General features: G+C 40.2%; 1 protein-coding gene across 1 annotated transcript in view; it reads left to right on the top strand.

Moving 5' to 3' along the window:
- The first annotated feature begins 12,334 nt into the window (after positions 1-12,334).
- Positions 12,335-27,113, top strand: part of LOC128719645 (protein eva-1) — a 69,712-nt gene continuing 54,933 nt past the window's right edge. Inside the window, exon 1 of the mRNA XM_053813273.1 lies at positions 12,335-12,467. Within this exon, the coding sequence (XP_053669248.1) occupies positions 12,335-12,467 (133 nt within the window). The remainder of the gene's footprint in view (positions 12,468-27,113) is intronic.

Raw genomic sequence — 27,113 nt, 5'->3', positions numbered from 1 at the left:
CATTTTCGGGAAAGCGGAAGACGAGCAAACGGATGTGAAGAACAGTACTGGTAAGCACCGTCGGTCACCCTTGCCAGTGACCCTTGCCTTATGTCCACACTGTCGGTGACCCCTTTTGGAGGATGTTTCAGGTTCACGTTTCGCGTTACGGAGCCGGTCAAATTTGCGCGAATCACTCTTTTGTTGTACTTCCGGTGGGCACAATGTCACGAACGCAAAATAAATCAGCATCCACATCCGGTGCCGGTGCTCAATTTATTTGCCCGACCCGAAATGGCAGTACTGTCGCTTCGCCGGGCTGAGTTAGAATCGAATGCGTGCGCTTGTTGATGATGAAGTTGATAGGGCTGGTGGACAAATTATCAATTTTCATCCACCATCTTGCACCACCTTCCAGGGAAAAGCTGGAAAGAAATTTATATAAGCGTTGTTTTAAAATATGTTTTATTTTTGTAGAATTTATGTTGAAAATTGCGTATTGTAGCGGTCTACAGGACATGGCATACAAGTAGGGAAATAGAACGACCAATCCTCTAGTATAAGGCAGATCCTTCGTTGGTCCTGTGTTCCTCACCCTCCAAACTATACAATTTTTTGGTTTATGCTAAAAAACGATCTTTGAGGGGAGAAACGATCTAGGGTATTGGCAATCAACCGGTCTTTCTACAGTCAGAGAAATCTTCTTACCTTAAAACATCTGTTGCAAATACCAATTCTCACATTCACCATTGAGACATGGACCTGTTGGGGAGACCTTGTTGTTGGAATGACATCTTAGAACAACTCTAGCTTGGTAGGCTCAACCCGAGATGGCGTTGGCATTGAGTCCACAAGAAAGGCCAGGCTTCAGCGCTTGACCATGCGGGTTTTAGAGGAATTCTGCAGCAAAGATCGCGGAAAAGCGCCATAGTTCTCGTAAATGGATGAGAGTTTTAAAAAAACAGATGAGTGTGCATTTTTCATCCGAAGGTCGCTTTTAAAGATGTTTCCAATGTCTCATTGTGTTCGTGTTTGATTCATTCTTCAAGATGTTATTATTTTTTCGCTGAACATGGCATTTTCTTATTCCCTTAACTTGTGCTTCTCTTTCGTTGGCTGTGCAGCATTAGTCTGTATGCCATTTTCCATTGGATGATAGGAAGTATATACATTTGGTTGAGAGAATCATTTAAAGAGCTAAAATGCTCTACTTTTCTGTATTTTTTTTCCACGCGCAGGAAGCTTTCCCACGGGAGAAATAAATGGTTGAAAAAAGCGAAAAACATGTGCCATTTTGAAGAAGCCAACTTCGTATCTAAAGATGGTGCAGCGCAAGATATGCTAAAACTGAACGAAAACATAAAAATGAAGGTTACGGTGACAGATAGTGTATGCTTAGGTTAACAACCAGAGCGGCGTAAAAAATTATCCCTTTTGTCTGCAGCAGATCATGATCTGCTTGCCCAAAAGAAAACCAATCGTTCTTTCCGGTTCGTCGAGCTTTTCCCAGTACATCCATTTCTTATTTCTTCGGGTCCCTTTCAGCAACCAGCTGATTCATCGCACTGTGCGCAACTGAAAGCTGAAACATTCCCACCACGCTGGTTAGTGACGATCTTTCGTTCTGCTGTAAGGGTTTGTTCCTCCGCTTTTTCTTCTCATTGATTGTCCCGTCCCGAACCGTTCTATTCATTTATTCTGGGGCGGTTTGGCTTTTGCTACTTTCAAATTCAAATTTTCCCACAGCCCGCAAAACGTGACGAAGGTTAAAAAGAGCGCCATCACACGGGCGACGTATTTGCTTTTGTCAAATGAAGGTGGATTTGTTTGGTGGCGCCGACGGACCATGTCAAGCGCCCCTTCTTCACGAAGGTTTATGCGTCCGGGAGGTTTTCATCCTTTTTTGACGGTAGCGAACCGTTTTCTGCAAGACGTTTCTCGAATAAATTAAACTGTTTTAATTAACTTTAAAACCTGGTGGATCATTGACAGACTGGACAGAAGCAGTGGCAGCGCCCACAAAAACAAGTCGAAGCTGCTCATTCCTCATACACAAAAAGACGCCTTGCCGCGAGGTTTTGGAACGGTAAAGAGGTGAACGAATGTGGTGCAAGATTAAAACACTCCCCAAGGGTACCGCACGTGTTAGTGTGTGTGTTTTGTTTCTTTTTACTCAACACCGTCGTCCGTAAGACGCCGGACGTTTCGTCCACTGGTTACGATCATGGCTCATTGGTTTAAGATTGGTGATGTTGCGATAGGACGGAGCAGCTGAAGCGAGAAGCTCAGAACACGGGGGAAAACAATAAGATGACAGACGGGCATTTCGTTAGAAGTCAAAAGGGACACTTGCTTCAGTATTAACCTTTTAAATTAACTGAGAAGAGCTGCGATAGGATCGGCAGAGAAGCGAAACAGAAGCATTCGTCCTTTCGTCCTCGAGTAAGGATTTGTGGCCGATTTCGCTTGCTATGCACGTTTCTGTCTTCAGGGTTAGTTGTGCGTGCGTGCGCTGTCTTTTAAGATTTTGTATGTGGTTTTTTGTGTAAATCGTTTTTTTTTTCATTTTGCAGAAGTTTTGCCCGTTTGCCACAACAATTTATTCCGTCGAAAACGGCGGGCATGAAACGATTTGAAAGTGAACCGGCTACACCGATAAATCGTGCGGAAGAGATTAGTAACGCAGAATGTTAATGGTTTGTAATGGGATGGTCTGTTTGAAACTAAAAGGGGGGAAGTCATTTTTTTGGATTAAATCTTTTAAAAAACATGATTATACAGCAAGAAAATGAAAAGAAAACAACAATTGGCCATCATACCGAGTTTAGATTTGGTTAATTGCGCTTGGTGTTTTCCAGGTCAACACATCGAAACTAGGTGTGTGCTGTACAGAATAAATGCTGCTTTAATAAACAGTCCTGGAAAATTGTAAAATGTCATGGAAGAGTGAAAAATGAACATTTAAAGAAGTGCTATACATCACATTCACCATGGTAAATAATTAGCATGAAACCGTTTATACGAAAGCGAATGTAGTAGAATGTTAGCTTTTCGCCGGTGATCATTTGTTCTGCCTTGTTTCATTCCGAGAAAAAAACAAAGCCGGTGGAAAAAAACTTTAAACATACTTTGCATTACGAAGCCAACATCGCCGTGCCGTTATCCAGCGCAACGTTAAAGAATGGTGAAGAAACATTTGCACCGTTTGCCTGTTAACAAAATTACATTTCCGTGTCATGTAGTACTTTGGTAGAAGTTGGAATGCCTTACCATAGGACAACGTTTAGGGACACGGACGTGTCCTTGATTTGATCATGAGGGCACGAACAAAAGCCGTCGAATCATTTCAATTCAAAAAAGACGACGATCTAGCGCACAGATACTTGTCCGGTTTTGCTCGGTGCAGAAGCAATTTCCAGTGTTTTCCGCGAAATTGAGGAAACAGAGAGTGAGAGAAAACAGTAATTAACTTAATTAGCGAAGCATGGCCGCACTTCGAACTTTATTTTATCTCTGCTCACTCGGATAGTCCAGCATTTTTAGTTCGGCTTCTAGCTTTGCTGGTAGGGAGTAACAGCAGTTACAAATCGAGCGCTTGCCGGATTATGAGTTTCCGGGGACGCGATCAAAGCTGGCAGCTCGCAATGGAGGCAAGCAATAATAGGATGGCTTGAAGTGTTGATCCACTGTACCGACTCGACTTGAAGGAAACCCATTCGGCATTACAGCAAGGTTACGCCCCGGTAAAGTCACCATCAGTAGTAATGTACATAATAAATGTCATCTTTTATCTTACCAGAAGCCCACTTTTCTGCACGATTCGTTCCGCACTATACAGCGTACTATGTAAATACACCACAGCAGCTTTCGAACTTTACTCAGCTTTTCAGATGCTTAAAGATATGATTCATTCGGAGCTCGAGCACTGTGCAAGCTGTGGAAGCTCAGACGGCTAATCGGACAAAGCTGGGGAGTTTTATTTTCTTTCCTTTCCAGCATGGATTACTTAGATCTGCTTCAGACGCGGAGGTAATGATCAATTCTGGGCATAATCAAATTTTCATCAACTTTAAAAGTCGTCTTTTGTTGTTAATTTGAGTGCAGTAGGGTTCCGTGCCATTGCGGACATCATTATGGCGTTTCGGCCGATCGCAAAGTACTTTTCTGTGTGTCAATTGGCTGCGATTTGATGGTAAAACAACAACCATAGCAAAACGTTTGATTATGGTAGGATAGTAGATTTGAGCTATGGTTTTATGGAAAACAACATTTTCACAAAATCCAAACAGTAAATTCCCAAATATTTTTTCTTCCCATGGATGTCCCAACATTCTCGCATTAGGACCTCGCTTTTCAAACACAGATACCAATTTGATATGATTATTATGGTTCTGGTTACTTCTTCAAAAGCAAGTGCGGGGCACTTCTTTATAATTTTGCAGTGAGGCTCCATAACAAACGATCAATCAGTCTTGTATGTGAAGATACGTGGCAGTATTCTATGTTTAACTAATCCAGCTCATTTTTGCTAGACTCTAATTCTTGTAAAGCTATAAGCATTTATTTTACTTCTAACAGAATTCATCTTATTTGTTTTTAAATCGTATATTTTGTGCCAGAACCACTGGGTCGTTACCTAAAGAATTTCCTAGAATTCTGTCATGCATTTTGCGTCTGCACATAAGCTTCATGCACAGAATAACATATTTCCCTCTAGACCACAGTTTCAGCTCCCTGATACCATCAATGTTTCGACATTCTGCTCAAAAAAAAAAAGCAAAAAACATGAATGCCAAAGCTTTGCCTGAAGTGCCTGAAGATTCACTATCCAATTTGGTGCGCCCGAAACCAATCCACACTGAAATAGGACGCTCACAAGCATCTCCTTTCTCGTTACCATCAAAGTCACGCACGATTTTCACGTTCATTTCACGCTAAAACGAGGCAAACGAATATCAACGGGAGTGAGAAGGTATCATTAAAAAGAAAAAACGAACAAAAAAAACTAAAATGATGCCGGGTTTTAGCAGAACGCGAATTTCCTCTCTTTTGTTCTGATCCGATTGGCCGTACAGTCTTCAAGCTGTCGGCCACATCGCAAAGTCGTTTGGTTTTACGTCAGGTTCTCATCACCACATTATCTTTATTTGTGATGAAAGCTCACTTCAATCCTGCATTGGGAAACGGTGGAAAAGATGTAAGAGGATTTGAACTTTTCACTTTCCCAAGACGGCAAATAACAAGTTATTTTATTTATTTCATTTCTAAACCATTTGCATTTGGAATGTCTTTTTTTCTAATTCTCGAAGTATGGCGACACAAATTCCCGCTCGAATGTATTTGGATCAGTGTAAAACTAAACAGGATAAATGATGCGGTAAGATAATTTTATTTTATTCATGAGCTAGCTAAGAGAGTTGAAGTATAATTAATATTTTAATAATATAATAATCCATATTTTTAATTGTTGAAGACAAATCATTAGAACAACCAACCGTCTGAGGTTGGAGGCGAACCAAACGTTCACAAACTATTTTTTCTATACACTTTATTTAAGAGCCTGATTATGTTATGTTTTTGAGAAGTTACATATCTGACATATACAGTAGAGTCACATTAGAGATGTGGAAATGTTAATTAATTAATTAATTAATAAAGTATGGTATAGTCATTTCAGCCACAACTTAAAGTGATTAAAAGAAATCGTACCACTTGTTTTTCGTACCACCGAACAACTGGTTCGGTAGTATTGGTGTTAAAAATCAGCAAGTGAATTCAATCACAAATGTGTTATAACAACTGTTTGTGGAGATTCAAAGTATTTCGCACACAAGTGTGCTTTGAAACGCATATTCATTCTTACCCAAAATTCACCTCAAATAAAAATCAGATGTGATCCCAATTTAATTTCATTCAAAAGAAAAGGCTGTGAGGCTTATAAACATTAATATTGAATTCGAGAGATATTTTGATTGTATTTACATTATACTGCTATTTTGCATATTGTAAATAATTCTAGAAATTGGTTGTGTGCTTAATATCCATTGGTCCACTGCGTTAAACATATGGATTAAGAATTCAATTTACATTTTTCCTTACGCGTGCTGTAGAAAATAAACATTTGATTGCATTTATGGTATACCATGTGCATTTTCAGCTGGTGTACCAACATTATTACGATTGTTAAAAATGTTTACCGAAATGCAACAAACCATCCGTCTGCCCCATCCATTCCACCTTTTCCCGACAGGCTAATAACAATTTAATTACACTGCTGCACATTGCTGCTGATCATTTGCAGTCATTAACATTTCAAATCTGCATCCAGCATTTGCAACACTCAACACAGAGCCCTAACCGTGCGGGAGGGTTTTGTTTTACTTCGGTAAACCCTGTACGGAAATGAGGCACTCGATTTGCTAATACCCAACTGCACTGTATCGCGTTGTATGGTCCCGGGTGCATCAATGCTGCATTCACATTTAGCAGCAACGATGTTAGACCACGGGTGGGAAACACTGCCATTTGGGCGAGGTTTTTGGTGGCGGAAATCGGATCGGGCCAGGTTAATTAATGTCAATCAATAAATGATAAGCAGCCATCAAAAAAGGGTCGGCGTGCTGCGTTACTCATTACGCATTCATCAGCAGAACGGTTGGGAAATTATGGTTAGAATGAGGTAGAAGCTGGGTTCGGGCCAATATGTGATTATTATTTATTATAACATTTCATGTAAAAAGTAATCACAGATTGTCAAATTGCGGACAGAGTCAAGTTGTGTCGCGTTCTGCGATAAAAAATGTAATCTATTCTGGCTATACGAAACATACGTTCGGTTGTATCATACCTTTTTCTTCATTATTAATTTCATGCAATGAACATATAAAACACAGCAATCGTTGTTTATTGGATGCAGCTGGTTTTGTTCCACATAAATCAAAAGTGAGTCAATATATAATTTTATCCTCCTGCCACAATCGGTTAATATTGTTTGAATCCACTCGAACAAAAAATGCATCCCGCTAATTAATCTTTATCCATTCGAGTCTTCCACACATAATGAGCTCATTTCGATTGATTGTAGAGGAAAACCAATCAGGAACAATATGTGTATCTCTTCGTTGGAGAATCTGAAAATTTCCCGGTAGACATTCTAAAACTGACATATGATTGCATGCCAATTGCATTTGATGTTTGATGAAACTGATCCCTCATTTATTTTCCTAGTGCCGGCCGCTAAGCAATCCTGATTGTTTCGTTTGAAGTGATTTTAATTGGGAAAACTACGCAAGCAAATCATCCCGCCGTTTGGCTGTGCTATATATCTCACCCAGCTAAGGCACCGCTAACCCATCTGAGAGCCAATGACAAACGAATTGTACACTGAAGTGTATTTAACATCATCTCCCAACCACAAATCCGAGATACCGAGGTTAAACCACCGAATGGCAAGCTTTGTGAGCAAATAAATGTGCTGTAATTTTCATACACAACGTTTCATTAGAATATTTGCTGACATTGGCAATGATACGGTGGCTTAATATGTGTGAGTAAATGTTTCCCCTCGGCAATCACTCAACGGTGCAGCAAAAACACCAAGTCAAGGTATTATTAATGTTGGTCACGATTTTGCTAACTACCGCAACGCGCCCTCTTAATTCGCTAGCCGTAACAAGGATGCTTATCAATCTCGTCCCGAGCAACATAGGCCGCCAAGCATCCATTATGTAGGCCGAGGCGAGCACCGCGAATATAATTAATTCATAATTTACAGACATTTGCACGCACCGCGCAATAAGATCGCCGGTGACCGATTTCCGGCTCCTGTGAGTTAGTGGCAGAGGGTCTGCTGGTGTCACCAGGGGCCCTGATGTTGGTGTAGCATGGTTGATTTACGTCACATTAAAATACCACTAACTGACTTGACGGAGATTGCGTGCTGAGGTCCTGTTAAGCTTGATGTGTATGTGTGTGACATGTGCTTCTTCGACAGCGATTAGTGCACAGTTTCGGTTAGAAAGATCCCAACAACATCCGTCAACAAACGGGCGTTTGCGTAATGTTGGGAATAAGGTTTACTAACATGTTTAGCAGCATTATCGCGCACAGAATAAATCATATTTTTATACGCGTGAAATGGTCTCTGCAATGCAAAGCTTCCTTTTGTTTCGTTAAGCGCCCGTTTCCATGCATGATCAAATCAAGAACGTCAAATATACAAAAGGGGGGCACGATACACGCTGGTAGTGATGCTGCTGCTATCCAGCAATAGGCATGCAAATGTCAAGTACTTCATCCTACGCAACGCACACTCCCATGCGTACGTCCTCTGTCATTTTTTACGAAAATAATATTCCATCTCACCCACACTCTTCAATTGTGATGCCGAATAAAAATGTTGGTTGCCGAATCAACGTAAATGCAAGATCTTCATGAGCTCCCGAAAGACTAATTCATCATACGCAGCATGTTTGTATGGAACCATGTGAAACATACCCCGTACCCGGACAATTGCGATCCCTTCGGAACGGGTACGCGGGTGCGATGAACCTTTTATTTAGTCTGTTTTCATACATTGCAGGAGAAACGTCGCTGGTTTTCGGTACGATTTCTTGACGTTTGAGCCGTGCTGAAGGTCAAAGGGAAGGAAAGCAATGTAATAATAAGAAAATTGAGAGTAAGCTCCCCACGCATCTTATGCACACCACACCTACCCATACCACATCGCGCTGTCTGAGCCCAACCGTTCGTATGGGTTCTGGTTCGTGATGAAATTTGTGGCTTCCGTCGGCTTGGATTAACTGATTTGCTTGAGGCATTTACATCTGGGGAAAAACATTCATTTGCTCACGCATTTGCATGGCTGGTAGATGAATTCTGATAAGACACGCGGGCTTATGCGCAATATGCTGAAGATTGTTGTTGTTTTCTCATGTACCCGATAGCACAAATGCGCTGGTGATGAAACAGTTCGCATGTTCATCAACATATTACAAGTCACTTTGTTAAATTGATATTACTACGAAGGTTCCGTAGAGTTATAAATGGAAAACAAGGCTTATTTACAGTAAATTGATGTTTTTTTTGTATCTTACGTGACGGTAGCGTGATATTTTAATATTCTTAGCAACTGGGCAAAACAGGCAAACTCGTTGATATAAAAGCAAAAAGTCGAATATTTGTAAATAGATAACATGCAATCACATAATGTGTCCATTTGAGGTTGGTAGATCGTCAAACAGCGTGCTTTGAACATCGTAAAAATAACATCTTATTGATCGAAATACGATGGCACGCCATTCGTCAAGAATCGATCAAGAGCCATCCGCATCGTGGATAAACAATGCAAGAACGAACTGGGAGGGTAAGCAAATAATTCTGTTAGTCAAGGACCGCTCGAACCATCCGGTTCTCACCTTCCGCTACGTCCGTTATGACCAATATCGCAAATAAACAGAACGCCACTCTAGGTGTTTGCGGTACAGGGCATCGTCAACTTCTCACCAGCACCCACCATTATCGCGGTCGTTATGTCCGGTGCGTTCCTTTTTTCGACCCTCCGTGTTCTTCCCTCCCAATGTGATCATCTCAACGAGTGAGGTAATGTGTTTCACTTTCCACACCCCAACAACGACACATTCGTCTTCATCCACGGTGGTGATGTTCTCGTTAGCCCCATTTTTACCTTTTCATCACAATCAGCCTTCTGGGAGCGCACAGCACAAAACTTTTAATGATCTTCAACCTACGGTAAAACGGAACTGCTTTCGGTGTGGTGTGGTTACACATCAAGATTCGACGCGGTGCGTTTCGTACGTGTAGGACTGCTCGAGTAACATTCTGGCACGCACACTTACGCTAAACTAACAACGAATGACCGCGGGTGAATATAGTGTGGGGCTTAATAAAAAAGTGCGTCCGATGAAGAAACAACGAAAATGTTATTGTTTTTTTTGTTGGACACAAACATGGAACAACTTGTAATGGCAGTACAGGTTTGAATGAGTTGTTTTTATGAAGACGTTGGAAGGTTAGCATGCTACCGCTACGTAAAAAAAATATTGAACGCCTTCCATAAAATGGAAATCAAAATTTGCAGGGAGATTTCAGTATAATTAAACCTTAAAAAATGGAAAGACCTTTTCATGAATATTATGAATCTATTCTATCTCTATGAATCTAAATAAATCTCTATCTAATCTATATCTATTTTGTCTGGTTTTGAAAAACATTTCTTTAACAAAAAGGAAAAAATATGGTATGTTTTCAATGGTTACCAATGTTATTATTTGAACTACGGACGAAGGTAAACGAATTTTATTTTTTTTTAAATCGGAGTCAAAGTGCTTACAAATTGCATCAACTACTGGGCGTCCCCATTTGCATTTGAGTGGTGCATTTTGTGTACGCAGTTATGGATGTATATACAACCAAGCGTTGTACTCCAACAGCACATGAATGGCTAAAAAAAATAAGTTTCTTAGACATTGTGATTATACAAGATTGTGTTTGGATATAGTAACATTTAGCCGTGTGAACATTTGTAAGATTATATCAACATATTTGAATGGCCTCTCTGCCTCTTTCTTCCATGTTTTAATGTTTTGTGTTATTAGCAAATTGTTGAAAATAAATATTTATAAAGTTTTTGAATTACTAAATTGAGTATGAGCACTAGTATTAGTGACATCGTTGCCATTCAACGTGAACTGTTTAGCAAATATAATAACATTTTTTATCCACACATTCATTGGAACATTAATTTTCATCATTCTCGATATGGTTTAATAACTGAAACTTCGAAAGAAATGCATGACCAATTCAGACTTCCTATCATTTGGAAGAATTTTAATAACAGTGGGAATTCCACTTATTTATTTCCTGAAAATCCAATTATTTCAGACCCTCCTGGTGTAAACAACATATTTTACTATCACAATCAAAGATCAAAGAACTGTTTCAAGAACAACTTAAAAATTATCAATAATACATAATTAAGCTGACATGTTTTTCAAAACTTACGAAACTACGATTCTTTATATTTCATATTTATCGTTTTTAATATACATTTACTTAAAGGTATTTAAATTATTCAATCAAATATTGGTTTGTGTATTTAAATGTTCATCACTGAGTTTACTAACAATATTCTTCTTTGTTTTTCTTTTCTTTGCAGGGCATAATTCACAAGCCATCTGTGAAATTTATGTCGGAACATAAACGTTAAAAATAATTGAAGAAAAAACCCAAAAAAACGGACGAGAGATATAAAAGAATCAAAACAAACATGCACATCGACCGATTTTGAAGCGTCAGGATCAGACACCATTGCCCTAATGACATTGTCACAATAGATATCGCAAAAGTGTAACAGTTGAGGAACACAATAATCGATCATTAAATGTCAAACCATTACCATAGCGAAGATGAAGTAATTATCGATAATAGTTGGTGAAAAAATCCGTTAAAGCCAGCAATCAATTCCCACGCCGGACGCTCGTTGCCGGTCAGGCGCTAATGCTTCGCCGGTTTTAATCATCGTGGGCCGTGCCGCGGGTAATACGATTTCCATTTCGCGCCTCGCAGAAATGGCATGACGGTTATGGTACAGAGAACACTGAAAATGACATTTAATGTGGTGGAAGTGACCAAGACACATTAAAAAATGGAAAATTAAAACCCATCACGGTGCTCCAACGTTAGCCACCGTTAGCAGTGCACGCGCGTATCACTTCACCAAATGGGAAATTAATTCGATGCCCATCATTGGCACGCCAGCAGTACGCCAGGGGAAATGACGCGAGTACGCGCCAAACAAACACAAAAGTTGACCGTGTACGGGCAGAAAAGTGTGTTGTCATACAATGAAAGTAAATGCTTTAAAAATAATCTTAATTCCACAGATTTAAAGAAAACAAAAATCTCACCTCTACGAAACAAATTGTGTTGCGGTTAATGATGATGTGCTTCGACCGCCAAAAGGATTAAGGTGTGGTGCAATGATAAAGGTTTTGAAAAAAAACGTGATGAGTGAAATGCACGAAGGTTTGAAAGCAGTGCAGGTGTCATAGTGTAGCGAGTAAAATGCATTACTGTAACGTTGTGAATGTCGCTGTGGAAAATGATAATTGGCATTGAATAGAGCTACTCTCGCCAGCAAAGTTTATCAACGTCCAGAGTTTAGTGGTGCTGTTTGCATGTGCTACACATACGATGCAATGTTTGTTGTTTGTTCTTTGTTTCGTTGAAAGTGTTTTGCCGTTTCGTGGTGTAAATTAGTTCAAATCCAGGGTGAATGCCAGTGCACCAATATCGACACCGTTCATCCCACCGATTTACACACAAATTCGCCGTAATGGAATTAAGACAGGTTAAAACGTTTCAACAAAGCTGCATCTACTGGATTACAATACTGATGATGTTAACAACATCGCCATCATTCCTGCGCGCCAATCCCGAAACACAAATATTCCGAGTGGACCCGTTAGGTAAATATGCATGGTGGCGAACACATCACATTCCAACTCTGGCATTTTAACGACACGCTAGGAGTATCTCCCGCAAATATATTTTCTAGCGTATTTAGCCAAACATTTGCTTCGACAGGTAGTACACCTGATAGCAAATGTTGTACACAGCAACAAATCACCACAACACAACCACAAACGCGTATCAAAGTCTCCACAACCACAATCGGCATCGCTTTCTCGCCTTTAATCCTTTCCGAATTGACCGCGGTTCGTACACAGCGAGGCTGTCACGAATGCAAGCCTCAGCAAGCAGAGCAACAATCGATAGGACACGAAGACGGCAATGGGTATGATTTATTATGGCATCAATACATGATGATGGATCGAGCGATACATCATCGTCATTATCATCATTACATTTGATGACGCGTTGCCCGTACACTGCCTTCGTCCGGATCTGACCCGAGCGTGTCCCTTGAGCCGTCAATCTATTACAGACCTATCAATTATACGCACATACACACATACACACGGAGGTAACGCGTGTTTGTGTGCCATAGACATAGGTGATGAATCTGAAATGGAACATGGCATTTCAATGCGTTTACCTTGTACAGTAATTGATGTTTGTTTTGCCATTCGATTTGAAACTAAATAGTTACAATCACAACAATTGCGAAATTGCTCTGTTGCTTTGCAATTATGTCCTTATGTACTTAATTATTTAAGAGCAATCCGTACTTTTTTGTATAGCAACTTAATTGATCTGGTCGCGTTTGCTTGAACAAGGTGTACTTTATTTATTTTTACCCCAGGGACGATTAATCCGTATTTGATAAACGGGCATTCGATTTTACATTTGCCAATATTGTGCAGAGCCTGTGCCGTGCTATTATTTATCTTTTATAACTAATTTGCTCTCCATTATATAGTGTTAAGTACGAAGTCTTTTCAATGCATACAATTTACAGTCTTTCCTAAATCAACTCTCCTGTTGTTTTTTTAATTTTGTTTATTGGTTGAAATATTCGGTCCTAACATCAGAATTACAGCACATTGGATAAAGAACTTTCCTAAGTGAGGTTAATTATTTTCTCAACAGACATTACTCGCCCTGACAACGATGCCGGTGCGTCAAGAAATTACCACCGACAAGTTGGAAGATTTAAATTGACTTTAATTTTATGCACACCAGAGCTCCAGAGTTGCTATGGCCAACCATCGGTCAAACCAGCATTTTGTTCATCGAACACGGCAGACGATGCTGCCGAGGTATTCGATAGTGTCCTACCATCGTCCAATATGAAAGCACACTTTCATCCTAAACTAACCAAGTTTGACCAACCCAAAACCCCGGAGGATTGTAACTTGTTGCAGGGAAGGGGAGTTTTGAAAGGCTGCGTCGTAAAACTTCAACATACCATAACCCAAAACGAAGTAAACACGCACGGTCGCTTGCCGGTGCTGCAGCGTTTGCAAAATTATTCCAACAACTGACCAAAATCCCTTCCAAATTTCGAGGGATGGGGCAGTCCTTCCAACAAAAAAGTCATTCACCGGATCGCACAAAGTTCTGATTTACTCTGTTAGGAGTTTTTTTTTGTATGACTCCCTACCCTAGCAATACGGTCCCAGGCATAAACTTTTGCTTGAAATTTAATTCATTTAGCATTTCGTTCCTGTCGAAATAGAATAAAAATTGCTCCTAAATGATGTGAGTTTTGATTTTGGTTTGACCGATTTTTGCAATTCATGAAATGTCGGTCTAGTTTTTTGGGTTTTGCCAAAGGGCTTTTTTCACATCAGAGTTTCGCACTATTCATTGGTACGTTTGTTTGCTCACTATTATCAAAACTTCCGAATTTCCTGAGCAAACACAGTGAAGGTTTTTCACCAACATGTGTATCCTTTGTGCATTTCGAGGGGCGAGTCGAAAGCTCAAAAGTAGCAATGTGCTTAAATCAGCAACATATGAAGAGTAGCACTCTGTTAAGATGCCTTTTCAGAAATTTTGTTTACATAGGTTAGTAAATCGTGAGGTTCGTTAGATGCTAGATATGCGTGTCTTCTGAAGCAGCGTCAGTTTTGGTGAAAAGTTCTGGTTATCGCTCAAACTAGGATTTCAGATGTGTTGTAAAGATTCGGAAGATATTGAATAAATATTTGATCTGCAAGTGGTGAAATTTCAGCACTTATTGCAAAGATAGGTTCATGATCTAATTTATTCATTTTACATGAACAAAACCCACTCACACAGAAAATACATAGTTTTAGAGTTGGAATGAAAATAATTCAATAGCTACCACTCTTTGAGTTTAAATATTACTTTTCCAACTAAATTACTGTGGTGCCCAATCTACAAGAATCTTTCGGTAGCAACAAAAAAAGATACAGTTCTAAAACTCTCCTCGTTCCACCGAGGTACGTCAGCAAAATCCAACGTGAGCACATTACTCATCCAAACAGTGACCAATGGTACATTCCATTGCAAAGGAATGCCAAAAAAAAACCTGCACTAGGACAATCGCACTAGATCAGATGGTACTCTTGGCATATATCTTTTTTTTTGGTTTCACCACCATATTTTGGGGCAAAGAGTGCTCCAGCATCCAACATCCGTTGAAAAAAAAAAACACTTTTACAAGGGCCGAGCAGAATGATTGCAGCCTCTATGATATATCTTTTATATGCCTGGATTCGAAAGATGACTTTTTATTATGTTTGAACTGGACGCAAGCGTAAAACAGTGAGCAGTGAGCCAACCCTTTTTTTGTCACCCCCGGTTAAGCTTTTAACTAGCTGAAGCTGAAGATTCTGTCCTTTTCACCGTAGTCCACACCCAACTAGCTGACCCAATCAGTTTCCCAAGCCCGCAACATCCCATTAGCAGTGGACCAGCAACCGATACAGATGGAGAGTAAAGCAGTAGCACTGAGGTGGAGACAACCCGTGGAGGTGGAGAGGGGATTGATTAAATTTACGATGCCATTCCGAAACGGCAACACCCACTGCACTACGTCCGATAAAGGATTATGGATTAAATCTACTGCCGCCACACATTTTAGCATGTAACTGAATTATGTAAATGGACTCTCGTCGTACGGGGCATTTGGGCAAAGACAGGCGTTCATTTGGCGGAGCAAACATTCGAACGCGGTACGGAACATAAAGGAACACAGGAACGATTCAAGGAAACGACAGCAATGGGAGCTTTATTTCAGCACCGTATGCTAGTGTAAAAAGTTGCCGAACCAAGAGTTGATACCGGGTTAGAAATAACCCCCAATGAAACATCATCGGAATGATTCGTTCTGTACATTCTGCTCGCTGCTAGTTTTCTTCCGTTCGAGCTCGTTACCCTTGGTTAATCCGGTGGCAGACATCGGTTCTGAGCGTTGTCAAACTGCGTACGATTCGTAAACGGGTGCCGGATTATCCTGCTGGTATAATTCAAATATTTAAGACTGGAAGTGCTTACGCTGACTAACAATAGGATTACAGGTTATTACTTTATTCGACAAAATGTGTTTTATTTCCGATAACATTTGCGACCATTTTCTATGAATATTTATTATTTGGACGGTTATTGGCAGAAAATTGCGGTTTACATACTTAAGTGAAAACGACAATATGGTTTTGATGTATTAAATCTTTCCGCTTGGCTGTGGGAACCTCGAAAAACTGAAAGTATTTCTCAAACCTATAAATCTTACGGACTTTTATTTTAATACCATGAACAGCTCTGGAATTCGTACGATAGGTGATAAATACTTCCTATTCTTTCTCGATTCCCCAAAACTGAACGATAGTGGCACCGAAATAAAATGGAAGCACAACTTTAAGTTTCACTTCCACACACAGTTCGCACACTATCCAAACAATGTCGATGGAGAACAAGCGAGAAAGAAAGAATATAATAAACGGCATACTTTCAACGAAAACGGATCGTAAAAGTAGCAAAAACATTGCAAAGGAATGCACTAATGGGAATGACGGCTCGAACCGTACATTCAAGCAAAGGAAAAGGTGGATAAAAAACATTTTTCCCGCTCTCGAACTTCCCACCCACTGCACACAGTTGGAGTGGGAAAGCAGCGGGTGCGTATGGAAATTCGTTAAAGCAAAGCCATAAAAACAATCGGCCGCATTCGGGTTGGGAAACAATTTCGAGCAAAAAAATATCAAAATTGTCGGACGATTTTCCATCCCGGCCACGGCAAAGGAAACAATCACAGAAATAGTTTTCCACTGAATAGCGCAACTGTCGCTTCTCGTTAGCACGGCGCTGGGCAGGATGAAATCGGGATCGTACCAACGAACTATTGGCTATTTTTATAGGAATGTGTTCATTCAGTCGGCTTCAATCTGTTGCCGGAAGCCGTGTGCTCTCGAAAAGTGTCTCTCAAACCAAATCAACGATTACGTGCCGTTGGTTAGGAATTTGGGATGTTAATATTTTTCCAACAAGTGATGAAAATGAAAAGATTGTTCTTGTGGTATGTGATAGATTGTCAATCCTTTTTACACTGATTAAGATTTATTTTTAAATGTATCTTACACGAACAGAGTTTTTCCAGTTTCTTCGAGCTTTGCAAATTCTGTATGAATTTCCCTAACGTTATTCCAATTATTTTGAGGTAAACCCTTGTTAACGCCATGGTCTAACCGGCACAGGTTTCATCCTGGATCATCATTTTTAATGAATCAACAAAACCAAAGCTTACCCGGCTGCTTTATTAGCCCCTGGGTAGGATTTACACCTAAGACAAGCATATTCTAAATTACCTCATAAGCGCAATGGTGACCTACAGCTCTTTAAACAAAACAACAACGAAATGCCGTGACCGTAAAGCAAAGGTGCCGGTCAGGAAGAGAACGGGGTCATAAATTTTTCCAAACCACCACCGGGCGGCTAATGCAAAGTCTTTCGGGAGGAAAGAGAATATCGCTTTAAAAAAAATAAATTGAATTGAGAAAACACGAAACCCAACGATGTGTTGCTATCGTAAAATTCACGAGCCATAACTTGGTCCTGCTGCTGAGTGTCATAACACCGGCAATTTCGATGCAATGGCGAAGAAAAGTAAAGCAGGCATATGAGTGAAGCGACCGGGCGGAACTGCTTAAATTGACTATCGTTAAATGAACATGATTTTTTTTTAGGGATCACGTAAATGATATCATAACAATTATGTCGCTTATCTGCAGGATGGGATGGTAAACATGATTGATTTTTCATTTATAATATTGCTTCCGGTTTGCAAGGAATACGATTTCTGTATGTTTCCAAAATCCTTGCATAAAGCTTTGTCTTGGCTGGTATAATCCATCTCACTAATAATTGTTCGGATAGATAAGTGATGGCAGCTGTGAAATTGAGCTAAATTCCACCAATTGCGGTTCAAAAATCTGCACCGACAACAGCATTGATGTTGATACACGCGTTGGTTGTGCTGGCTGCTATAGATTTTACATCTACAGTCTGGGACAATATCTCCACTATCCATCTGTCGTTGCTCCTTTTACTCACATGCCGTTACTAAGATATGTGTTATAACTAAAATTTATAAACTAAAATCTCTCAGGTCCGTTCGAAAGGAAAATGCATTCAAGGATGTTTGCTCTTGAAAGACAAACTGGTTCGAGCTACGCGATCGAATCACTGTTATGTAACAAGTCAGGCTTGCCAGATTTGGGCGAGCAGACCATGCCAATATGATAGCGCTCGTTAGAATGCTCTTAAAGCCGTTAATGGGCAGATGTGTACAGGGTAGTTTCAAATAGAAATTGTGTGATGGCTTCAATGTCGAATTTATAGGACTCTTGTAGCAAGTCAAGATCGTGAAGTGGGTATAGTGCATGACAGTTGATACTAAGTGATTGGACTATATTAATTCTATTGTTTTATTATGTTTGGTTATTACACACTATTCGTAGTCCAACATGCAGCCACTCAAAATACAACAATGGCTTTTAATATAAATCGGAACCTTGTAAAAATTAACAAAAAAAAAAACAAAATACGAAAATTATAGTCAGAATTTCTTACAAAGCAGTTGTACCGATTAACTTCGTGTAATAATTCAGAGACGTATTAGATTAAGCATCAGAAAACAAGGGGAAATAGAAGGCAAATTAATTAATATTCATGCATCTTTCATGTAACTACGTTTAACAAATTATTTCAATCTTTGATAGTTTTAATCAACTTGTTATCCACATAAATGCCCACGAATTCACAATTCATTTAGCTTATTCAACATTTTGCCAGTGAACGATTCGAAGCGGACAACTAAATGTGATATTTAGCAACAGATGATAGAAGTGTTTAAAAACTAAAACTCCCCAACCAGAACCTGTTTGCCTTATGGTTTTGCTTTGATTTTGCCTGAATCTACTTTCAAAACAAGTTCAACATTAGTCAGCAGACAGGCATGCATACAGCTATCTGCTCCACCCGTTCCATTTGGAGTACCGATCAGGGACGCATCGTCTGAAAATTATCTAAATGTCCCTCTATAGCGTGTGGTCGAAAGAGACAGAACAGCAGAACCGGTGCATGGTTCGGCCCGTGTCGTACCGAAAATAGCACAACATGAACCCGAAGTGACACGAGTTAGCGGGCAGGCGAATACTAAAATAGCATGAGGGCAACGTTTCTTTCCATTCTTCGTAGCAGTCACACAAGGGGGTTGATTATGCTGAAACGTAAACAAACCCCAATACACGGCCAACGACCATCCTAGGTGAAGATGAAGTTTGGGTGACATGCAGGGCAGTAAAGGAACAGATGGTGTTTTGCATGGCGAAAGATAATTATTGCGACAGATGGAGATTGCATTCAATATGAACGTTGAACTAAGCATTGAATTATTTCAATATTGAATTTAGCATTATAATCCAACTCACCTCTATTAATTAAATGCATGCTAAAATAACCAGCAAATAATAAGCAAATAAATTTCTTGATAGTGTCACAAGCAAGAGAAGTAAACGTTTGCACAAAGATGTATACACAGCACCGTGATGGTTGTATCTTTTCCCAGCTGAGCTGAACGGACAGAACCCACTCTTTGACAACCCTGCATGATCTATTTTTAAATTCACACCCATTATTTAGTTCGTTCGATCAAAACCTTGCTAGTTGTTTTGAACTCAGCCGTACTTAGCTTGTGCTGCGAGAGTGCCAACACGGATCTATTTGGGACATCATTACTATTGCTCGAGGTGCAAAGCACTCGGGTCGTAATAGGGATGACCTGCTTTATTCATCATACTTACCAATAGTATAAAATTAATTCGGACACGTGACACAGAATTGACTCAGTGCTTCGTTTAGAATGTAGAATATTACGAATTAAGAATTAAGAAAATAATACCACTCTCTTATACGTTCACAACCGAAGCAGTGCCTTTCAATCCTTAAACAATTTAAAACAATTTCTATAGGCAAACAAAAGAAAAGATGCAACGTCTCATAACAATATTGATTGATTGTTTTGCTATCTTCACATTTCACAGCGAGCACATTTAATGATACTTCAACTATTCATCTGTCTCCGTGCAGCTTTCTCGCATTTTCACTCTGTCGCCTTTCAGTGCACCATTAGTGAGCGTTTCCTCATTGTTGGTGATGTTGTACGGTTAGAGAACCACACCAATCAAATATGAGTTCGCGTTTTGAAAGCCATTTTTTTTGTTTGCTCGCTACCATTTCTGCTCGCTCGTAACCGATCGTACCTTGCGCCGAAGTAACTTTATTCATAATCATCGTGTTGTCTCTCACACTACGATGGGCAGTGAATGTTCCATTTTTCGCCTAAGGGTGCAAAATTAATCATTCGATCAATGGATTTTCATTTAAGTTCGTTCATGCCAAAGTTAATGATGAATGGTGTCGACGATGGATTGGAAGGCAAAATAAATTTATTTGCAATGTGTTGTATTTCGGTTCCGTTTCTTGGTTTTTGTGAGAGGTGTTGTTAGAAAACAGTGTTGACGAGAAGTTTGGCATGATTTATTTCTACACTGTGAGACATTACTTAAACTGATCGACGCTTTATACTGGTCAGGTTTGACAAAACTGCAGTATGAGCGATGGTATTATTGTATAACTATATTTCAAAATTTAACTATCAATAGAATTGAGCACCATGGCGTGAGTTCGTTAAGAGTTAATCCTCATTAGGAATATGGAAGAAATTGTCAAGAACATGCGTTCTGACAAGTTTATAGTATTAAACCCAGTCATCTTTTTGATTTACCTTTGCTTTTTGAAGCTGAGATGTATGAGTTAAGATGATCGGTAGAAGTGTAACTAAATTCAATCATGGCTTTTCAACACAAATACCGTCTAAAATTGTGCCTCCTATCGCAGAACTTAGCAACTACTCTGATAAAAAATCTGTAGAAGTTGTTATTTTTTTAGCTTTTAGGTGTATAACTGCCCTTAAGTGCCCAAGCGGAGAGTGCAAACCATTTATTTTATTTAACACCTCACTTCAATTTTCGAAAAATATCGATCGCAATGCAAAAAAGACAACCAACCACTCTCTAATCTATTCACTTTCCAACCCATTTAGCACCGAAAACATCATTGACCGCCCCTCATGAATTGTTCAATTAATCCAATAAAAAATCGCCTAAAGACACCGATGATCATCCGCACTTTACTAGGTGCTGCTTGAACAGCTCTAGGTACACATTTCATCCGCCCGATGTCGAGCCCAGCCAGGGAAATGTGTTAGCCAGTGGAGGATAATAATTTTTATTACTACTGCTCGTTCTATCGCAGAAATTATGTTTACCATTACCGTTAAACGTTGACCAAAGTGGCAACGGCAAGTGAAAGTTTTCCCCGTTTGTTTGCGATGCGAGCGGAGAAGGAAGCTGTGGTGTCTCCTTTCCGTGAACTGAACTTTTCCACTGCCAGAAAATGGACGTCGATAATTACTTGCGTACCAATCACTCCTCCATGGCCCGGAACGCAAACAACCGATGGGCATAAGGTGGAGGCGCTTCTTCCCAAGGGAGGGTGAGCTTGCAGATAACTGAGCCGACAATTTTATGACCACATAAGTTATCCGATGGTAATTTCGCAAATTTTCCGTACTACAGCTACTAAGCACCGGAAGCCGACCAAAACGGGCCAGAATCTACCGGCTTTGGGATCAGGAACGAAACCACGACCACCTCGAAGAGAACAGCGAAAGTAAACACGCGTTTTTCGTTTCTTTTTTTCCGTTGCTTATTCACAAAGCAATCGTAACGAGCTCCGATGGCGCTGGTCATGGCCATGGTAATGAATGGCGACATAGCGTGGTGAGAAAAATAACGGACATTTATTTCAATTTCGAAAACAAATATTGTTCCTAGTCAGATGGTGTGGCAGTACACTGTGTATGTCAGAAACAACCTTGAGAATGGGGAAAAGGAACTCCATGAGAAGTCCGTGTCATGAAGCGTGTCATTATCATTAGGTTCCAAGTTGTTGCGTTCTCGCAGAGCGCGGCTGTTATGGTTTCATCGACTTGGTTCACATTTTTTATCTACAGTAGTGTTGTATCTGAGCGTTTGTATATCAAATATTAAGGACAGGATTTTAGTTAATCATTGATTAAATAAGTAATTAAAGCTAGTAAATATTTTACTTTTAAAAACAGACCAACTTCAAATGGCGATTAAAAGTATTCCATGTTGAAGAAATTTTATTCAATGTCAGTTAATGATTCATTTTTTCTGGCCTTGGCGATCAACTGCCGCTATGTTTGGGATTTTTTAAGATTTCTCGGTTTGAAGCTCTTACTGTCTGTGAAAAGTCTTAATTTTTGGAGCAGGTGATCTTCGATTACCGATCCATACTTTCGATTGATATTTTGGCATTGATGAGCCGCGATAGATTTGACCAAACTATCAAATAACCTTTCTTTATGAACCTTCCGGAAGGCTTTTTGAGAATCATATCCAAAATCACCTCAAATCCTGATATTTGCTTCATGAAAAACATTTCCTTTCCATAGATCGTCAACTGCAGCACAAGTTTCTTCAGGTATTTCGGATGAAAGTAATAAACGCTCTTCATTTTTACTTGATTTTTACGCAAAGCTTAGATTACTTGATTCCTTTGCCTGTTGTAGATTTAAATGGTAAATGAGGTTTTATTCAATAAAATATTGGAGACGCGATTCGTATTCGACTCGAAGTTTTAGTGAGTAAGATCGGTTATATCTTCGAGGTGGTTGACTGCTCCTTCAATGCAAATGAATTCCTCCTTAGATTCTTTTTCTGCGGCACTTTTGCATTATCGCAGCTATCGGGAGGCAAAAACTAGGCATCTGTTCAACGCTTTGGTTTTTCTTCAAGAGGATGATTAAATTGTAAATACCATAATGGCTACATCCGTGGTACACGAATATACTCATGATGCAAAATATGTTCACTCCACAGTGGAGACTATTATCCCAACGACCTTTACATATTGGCTGTTACAAGTTAAAAGATAACAATATGAAACTTTTAATTTGCACAGCGCAAAAGATATCTACAGAAGACGAAGCATAGGATGACTTACTTCTAGTAGACAGGAAACTCGAATGAAAAATCGCTAAAATCAATTCATTTTTTCCAATGCATATGTTATTGCATTAAGCAAAATGAGTGAATAAAGCAAGAACCATAAACATCTCAATATTTTAATGAATCTTATCAATATTCAAATGTGTATAGTACTGTCTTCGTCTCGGTCGCTCTTCTTCAACGGCTTAGACGCACAATGTGACACCCAACAGCTTTGCTCCGGTGGAAAGGAGTGGCTGGTTACGCCTAATACGATGCAACCATTACGGTTTATTTATGCATTAGAATACGACAAGACAATCCACCAGCTCCTCGATATGAGCTTTAAGCGTAAATCTATCACACATCCCATCTGTGAAGCTTTCTTGCATTCCCGCACCTATATCCTGATGCCCTTTCTTGCTTTACTAGCAAGCTATGACGGCAATGGCACAAGTGTTACTGCAAAATCGAATGAATAATTTATTTCCACTTATCCCGATGCCGGCAGATAACCCTATGTGCTTTACACTTAAGCCCGTCTCGCAAGTACATCGTCTTCGGCTTGTGGAGATTTTTCGTACCATCCGAAGCGTACCCATATACCTCGCTAGCAGAAGATGTAAAATTGTCAATAACGAGCTACCGATGGAAGAAGGAGTAAAAAAAATTGCACATCAAGTAGAACACAGCACAATGTAGCTAGCGAGAGAGAGAGATAGACAGAGAGAGAGAGAGTGTTCAACCATGTGTCTATGGAAGGGATTTTTCAACCGGCTCCAAAAAAACTATTGCTTATCGAATTTGTACCGATATCGATAAGTAAGCCGATTGTATGTGCGTGTGTTTGTATGTTTGTGTGCTATTATTCGTGTGTGTGTGGTGCATGGTGAAGGAGCGAAAAATTGTCGGCTGCGTTGAATGCATTTTCTATTGCGCACAGAAGCATGTTCGGCCATTTTGCACCAGGCATTTCGCCAGTCCCTGAACTAAGTCCTGTCTGTAACACATTGCTACCGAGCTATCGCTAGCCCGATAGCTTGCTCCTTTCCCACATGGTCTACGCGTAAATCCTTGAGAAGCGTCAGCTTTACCAATCGCAGCAACACAAAAAAAACGTACACCAACTATTCGTAACACCAAAGCACTGTCAAAGCACACACAGGTATCATAGGCAGGCAGCGTACAATGCAGCTGGCGTAATAGCTTCTGCCATCCGGTGCGTCTTCTACCGACGGACACATTGCACTTTGCCGCACGTGCTGCACATTATTACAGTGGCAGCTTTGGCATGAAATGTCGGTCCCATTGTCGCTTTCGTTGTGCGCCTCCGTCGAATCGGTGTTCGAATGTTTGAACGCACGAATAGAAGGAATCCTGCACGAAACTGGCAACAGCCACACACAAAAAAAAAACTGAACTATTCTTAAGCTCAAGCACTCAAGCACCAAGTGAAGATGGAACACAGTGCGGTACAAGAAGAAGGTACAAACGTCGTGATTGTGCGATGCGCATTTCATACCAGTGAGTAGTTTACAGGGTTGAAGAGACGTAATAGGAAAGGCTCAGACGCGGCAAGAGGTGACGGATTGCCAAATTAAATTCCACTTTACCTTGGCTTGGTTCGATCCGTAAGCTTGAACTCTGCTGCAGCACGATTGCTGCTGGGAACTGATACCCTGATAAAAAGTGGTACCTTGTTGGCATTTACGGCATTCGGTTGTGTGCTTTTCAATTGCATTTTTTCACCGTTACCACTCAACACTTCATCTTGGCTGGATTAGCGTCTTGCATACGAAAGCTTTTCGGGTGTAGAAGGAAACAGGCGAGGAGCACAATTGTTCTTATTTCCTTTCAGCACGATTCTTCGAGAGCTTCAATTGGAAAGAATGGTAATTAGTCGTTTAAAGAAAAATGAGATTTTCCAGGGGAGCCAGTAATGAAACAGTAATTGAGGAAAAATTTGAACTCATCTACGCCTTTCTGTTTTAAACCAGATATATTTTTCGTGAGGATTTTCAACTAATGTAACATTGTTGTTAGTAGAATTCAGTTCAATAAAACATCCTCTTTTTGGCCGGTTGCTTGGATGCTGGTTGGTTTACCTACCACCACATTTACTGACCGTTGGGAGTATTTCCGACAATATTATTAACATTAACATTTGAAATAGAATTTATATCTTTAAATTATTGAACTATCTTTTGACATTTTCAGCCGACATGCATTCGAAACATTTTCAATTCCAATTAAACAATTCTCGATAGCAAAAAGGCATTACACTCTTGATTGAATTGTGACACCACAATCAGCGGAAATAAAATTCGCTTTCGGCCCTTTATTCACGCATCTGAGCAAAGTTTTGCCCCTTTGTACGTGTGTGTGTGTGTCGGTGTGTGCTGACGGAACACTTGTGACCGACAGAGAAATGTTCGCCGATCAAACGTTCACCCTCGTCAAGCGGGGAGATAACTGAATTAAAAACTTTTCATCCCTAATTTGCTACGCTATGTAAAAACTCGGAATTCGTCCAAAATGCCCCCAATAAAATTCCCCTCCCGCATTCAGGCGATGTAATGCGCGCGATGACGACATTGCTCAATCGGCATCCGAAATGCTACCGGGATAAAGGGCCATCGTCATCGGCTATGCTTCTACCCCCTCAGCATTGTGTGCGAAGACGAAAGTGAAACGAACATGAACAAATAGTAAAATCAAACCCTCAAACTCTAAACTTTCCATCGGTGAAAGTGGTTGTGTTATGGAACAACGGAGCAGCAAAACCACACAGTGTGGTGACGTGGCAATATCTCAGAGAGTTGGTGCACCCCAAATCGGATGGGACGCATGAGTGTTGCAGGCAAGGCAAATGGAGTAAAATGATAGTGGACTGGCAAATAAAAGAAACCTTCATTTGAGACTAACTTTTCCGTCCCATTTCATCGGTGGGGCAAGTATTCTCTAAGCTCTACACCCTGAGTGCTGCACTGGTCTTGCAATGTCGGTACTGGTGTGAAAAGTCCAGTTATGAAAAGATGGAACAATGTGTTTTTCATGCATTTTGTTCGAACTTGTGATTTCATTTTGATTTCTATAGAATACATAGCTTATAGAGACCATGAATCGGAAGCTTAACGAACGTATTCAACAATGCACACAAACACGTGTGAACATTTGCGATGCTCCAGCAACATCGCATTTAAGCGTTTTATTCAACAAAAGCATAATATTGTTTGTGTAAAGTTAAGTTTAAGCGCTAAACAAAGAATGTACCCAGCAATGGGACCATCGCCAGAGTCCTTTCAGCATCTGCTCTCCGCATCTTCCACACGAAGCCGGATATTGAACCGTTAATGAAGCATGTAATAGTTTCACCAAACTTATTGGATGAATGATTCATGAGGTGGATTGTTACGCCTTTAGATCATCACATCGTGGGCAAAAGTTCTTGGAGCTAGTTTTTGTTTTGCTCTTCACGAAAAATAAGCTCATACATACACACGCGATCCTTTTCCTCGAAAAATATATGAACTCGATGGTATACCCAAACATCTTCTGAAGCGCGCGCGAAAGAACGGATGCGTGTGAAAAAGTAGTGGAACGAAATTGATGATTTTCGCGGATCAGCCGTACGCATCACAACGCTTACGGTGCGGATCGGATACCATTTGGAAAACAATGTTGGCTCCCGTTACGGTTTTTTCCCCCGGCACGACACTGGCAGCGGATTTGCCCGTCACATAGCGATGGTAAATTGTCTTCCGTTCGTTTTCCATCGTCGGTAAATCGAAGACGTAACAATCTAGGGCAACGTTTATGCTCGTTGAACAAAAGCATCAAAGTGATTTAAATTTATCTTTCGCCGTTGTTACGGCTTTATTGGGGCACCGGGTTTCGATCGACAGTGGCATCCATTTCGCCGTTGTCAGACGTCCCCGGAATGGAGCGAAAATTCATCACCGATATTGTGTGGCTTGGTCGGGAATGTAAATGAAGGAAAAAAACGATTATACACAAAGGAAGCGGAGAGCAACAAAATGTTTTGATTTGGAAAGAAATAGTAAAGTATCTCAGTGGCTTTAAACATTGTAACACAATTCTTTACACGGA

This window comes from Anopheles marshallii, chromosome 2 (assembly GCF_943734725.1).
Source record: "Anopheles marshallii chromosome 2, idAnoMarsDA_429_01, whole genome shotgun sequence".
NCBI lineage: Eukaryota > Metazoa > Arthropoda > Insecta > Diptera > Culicidae > Anopheles > Anopheles marshallii.
Note: the sequence above shows the minus strand (reverse complement) of the source record. Positions and strands in the feature narration are given on the sequence as shown.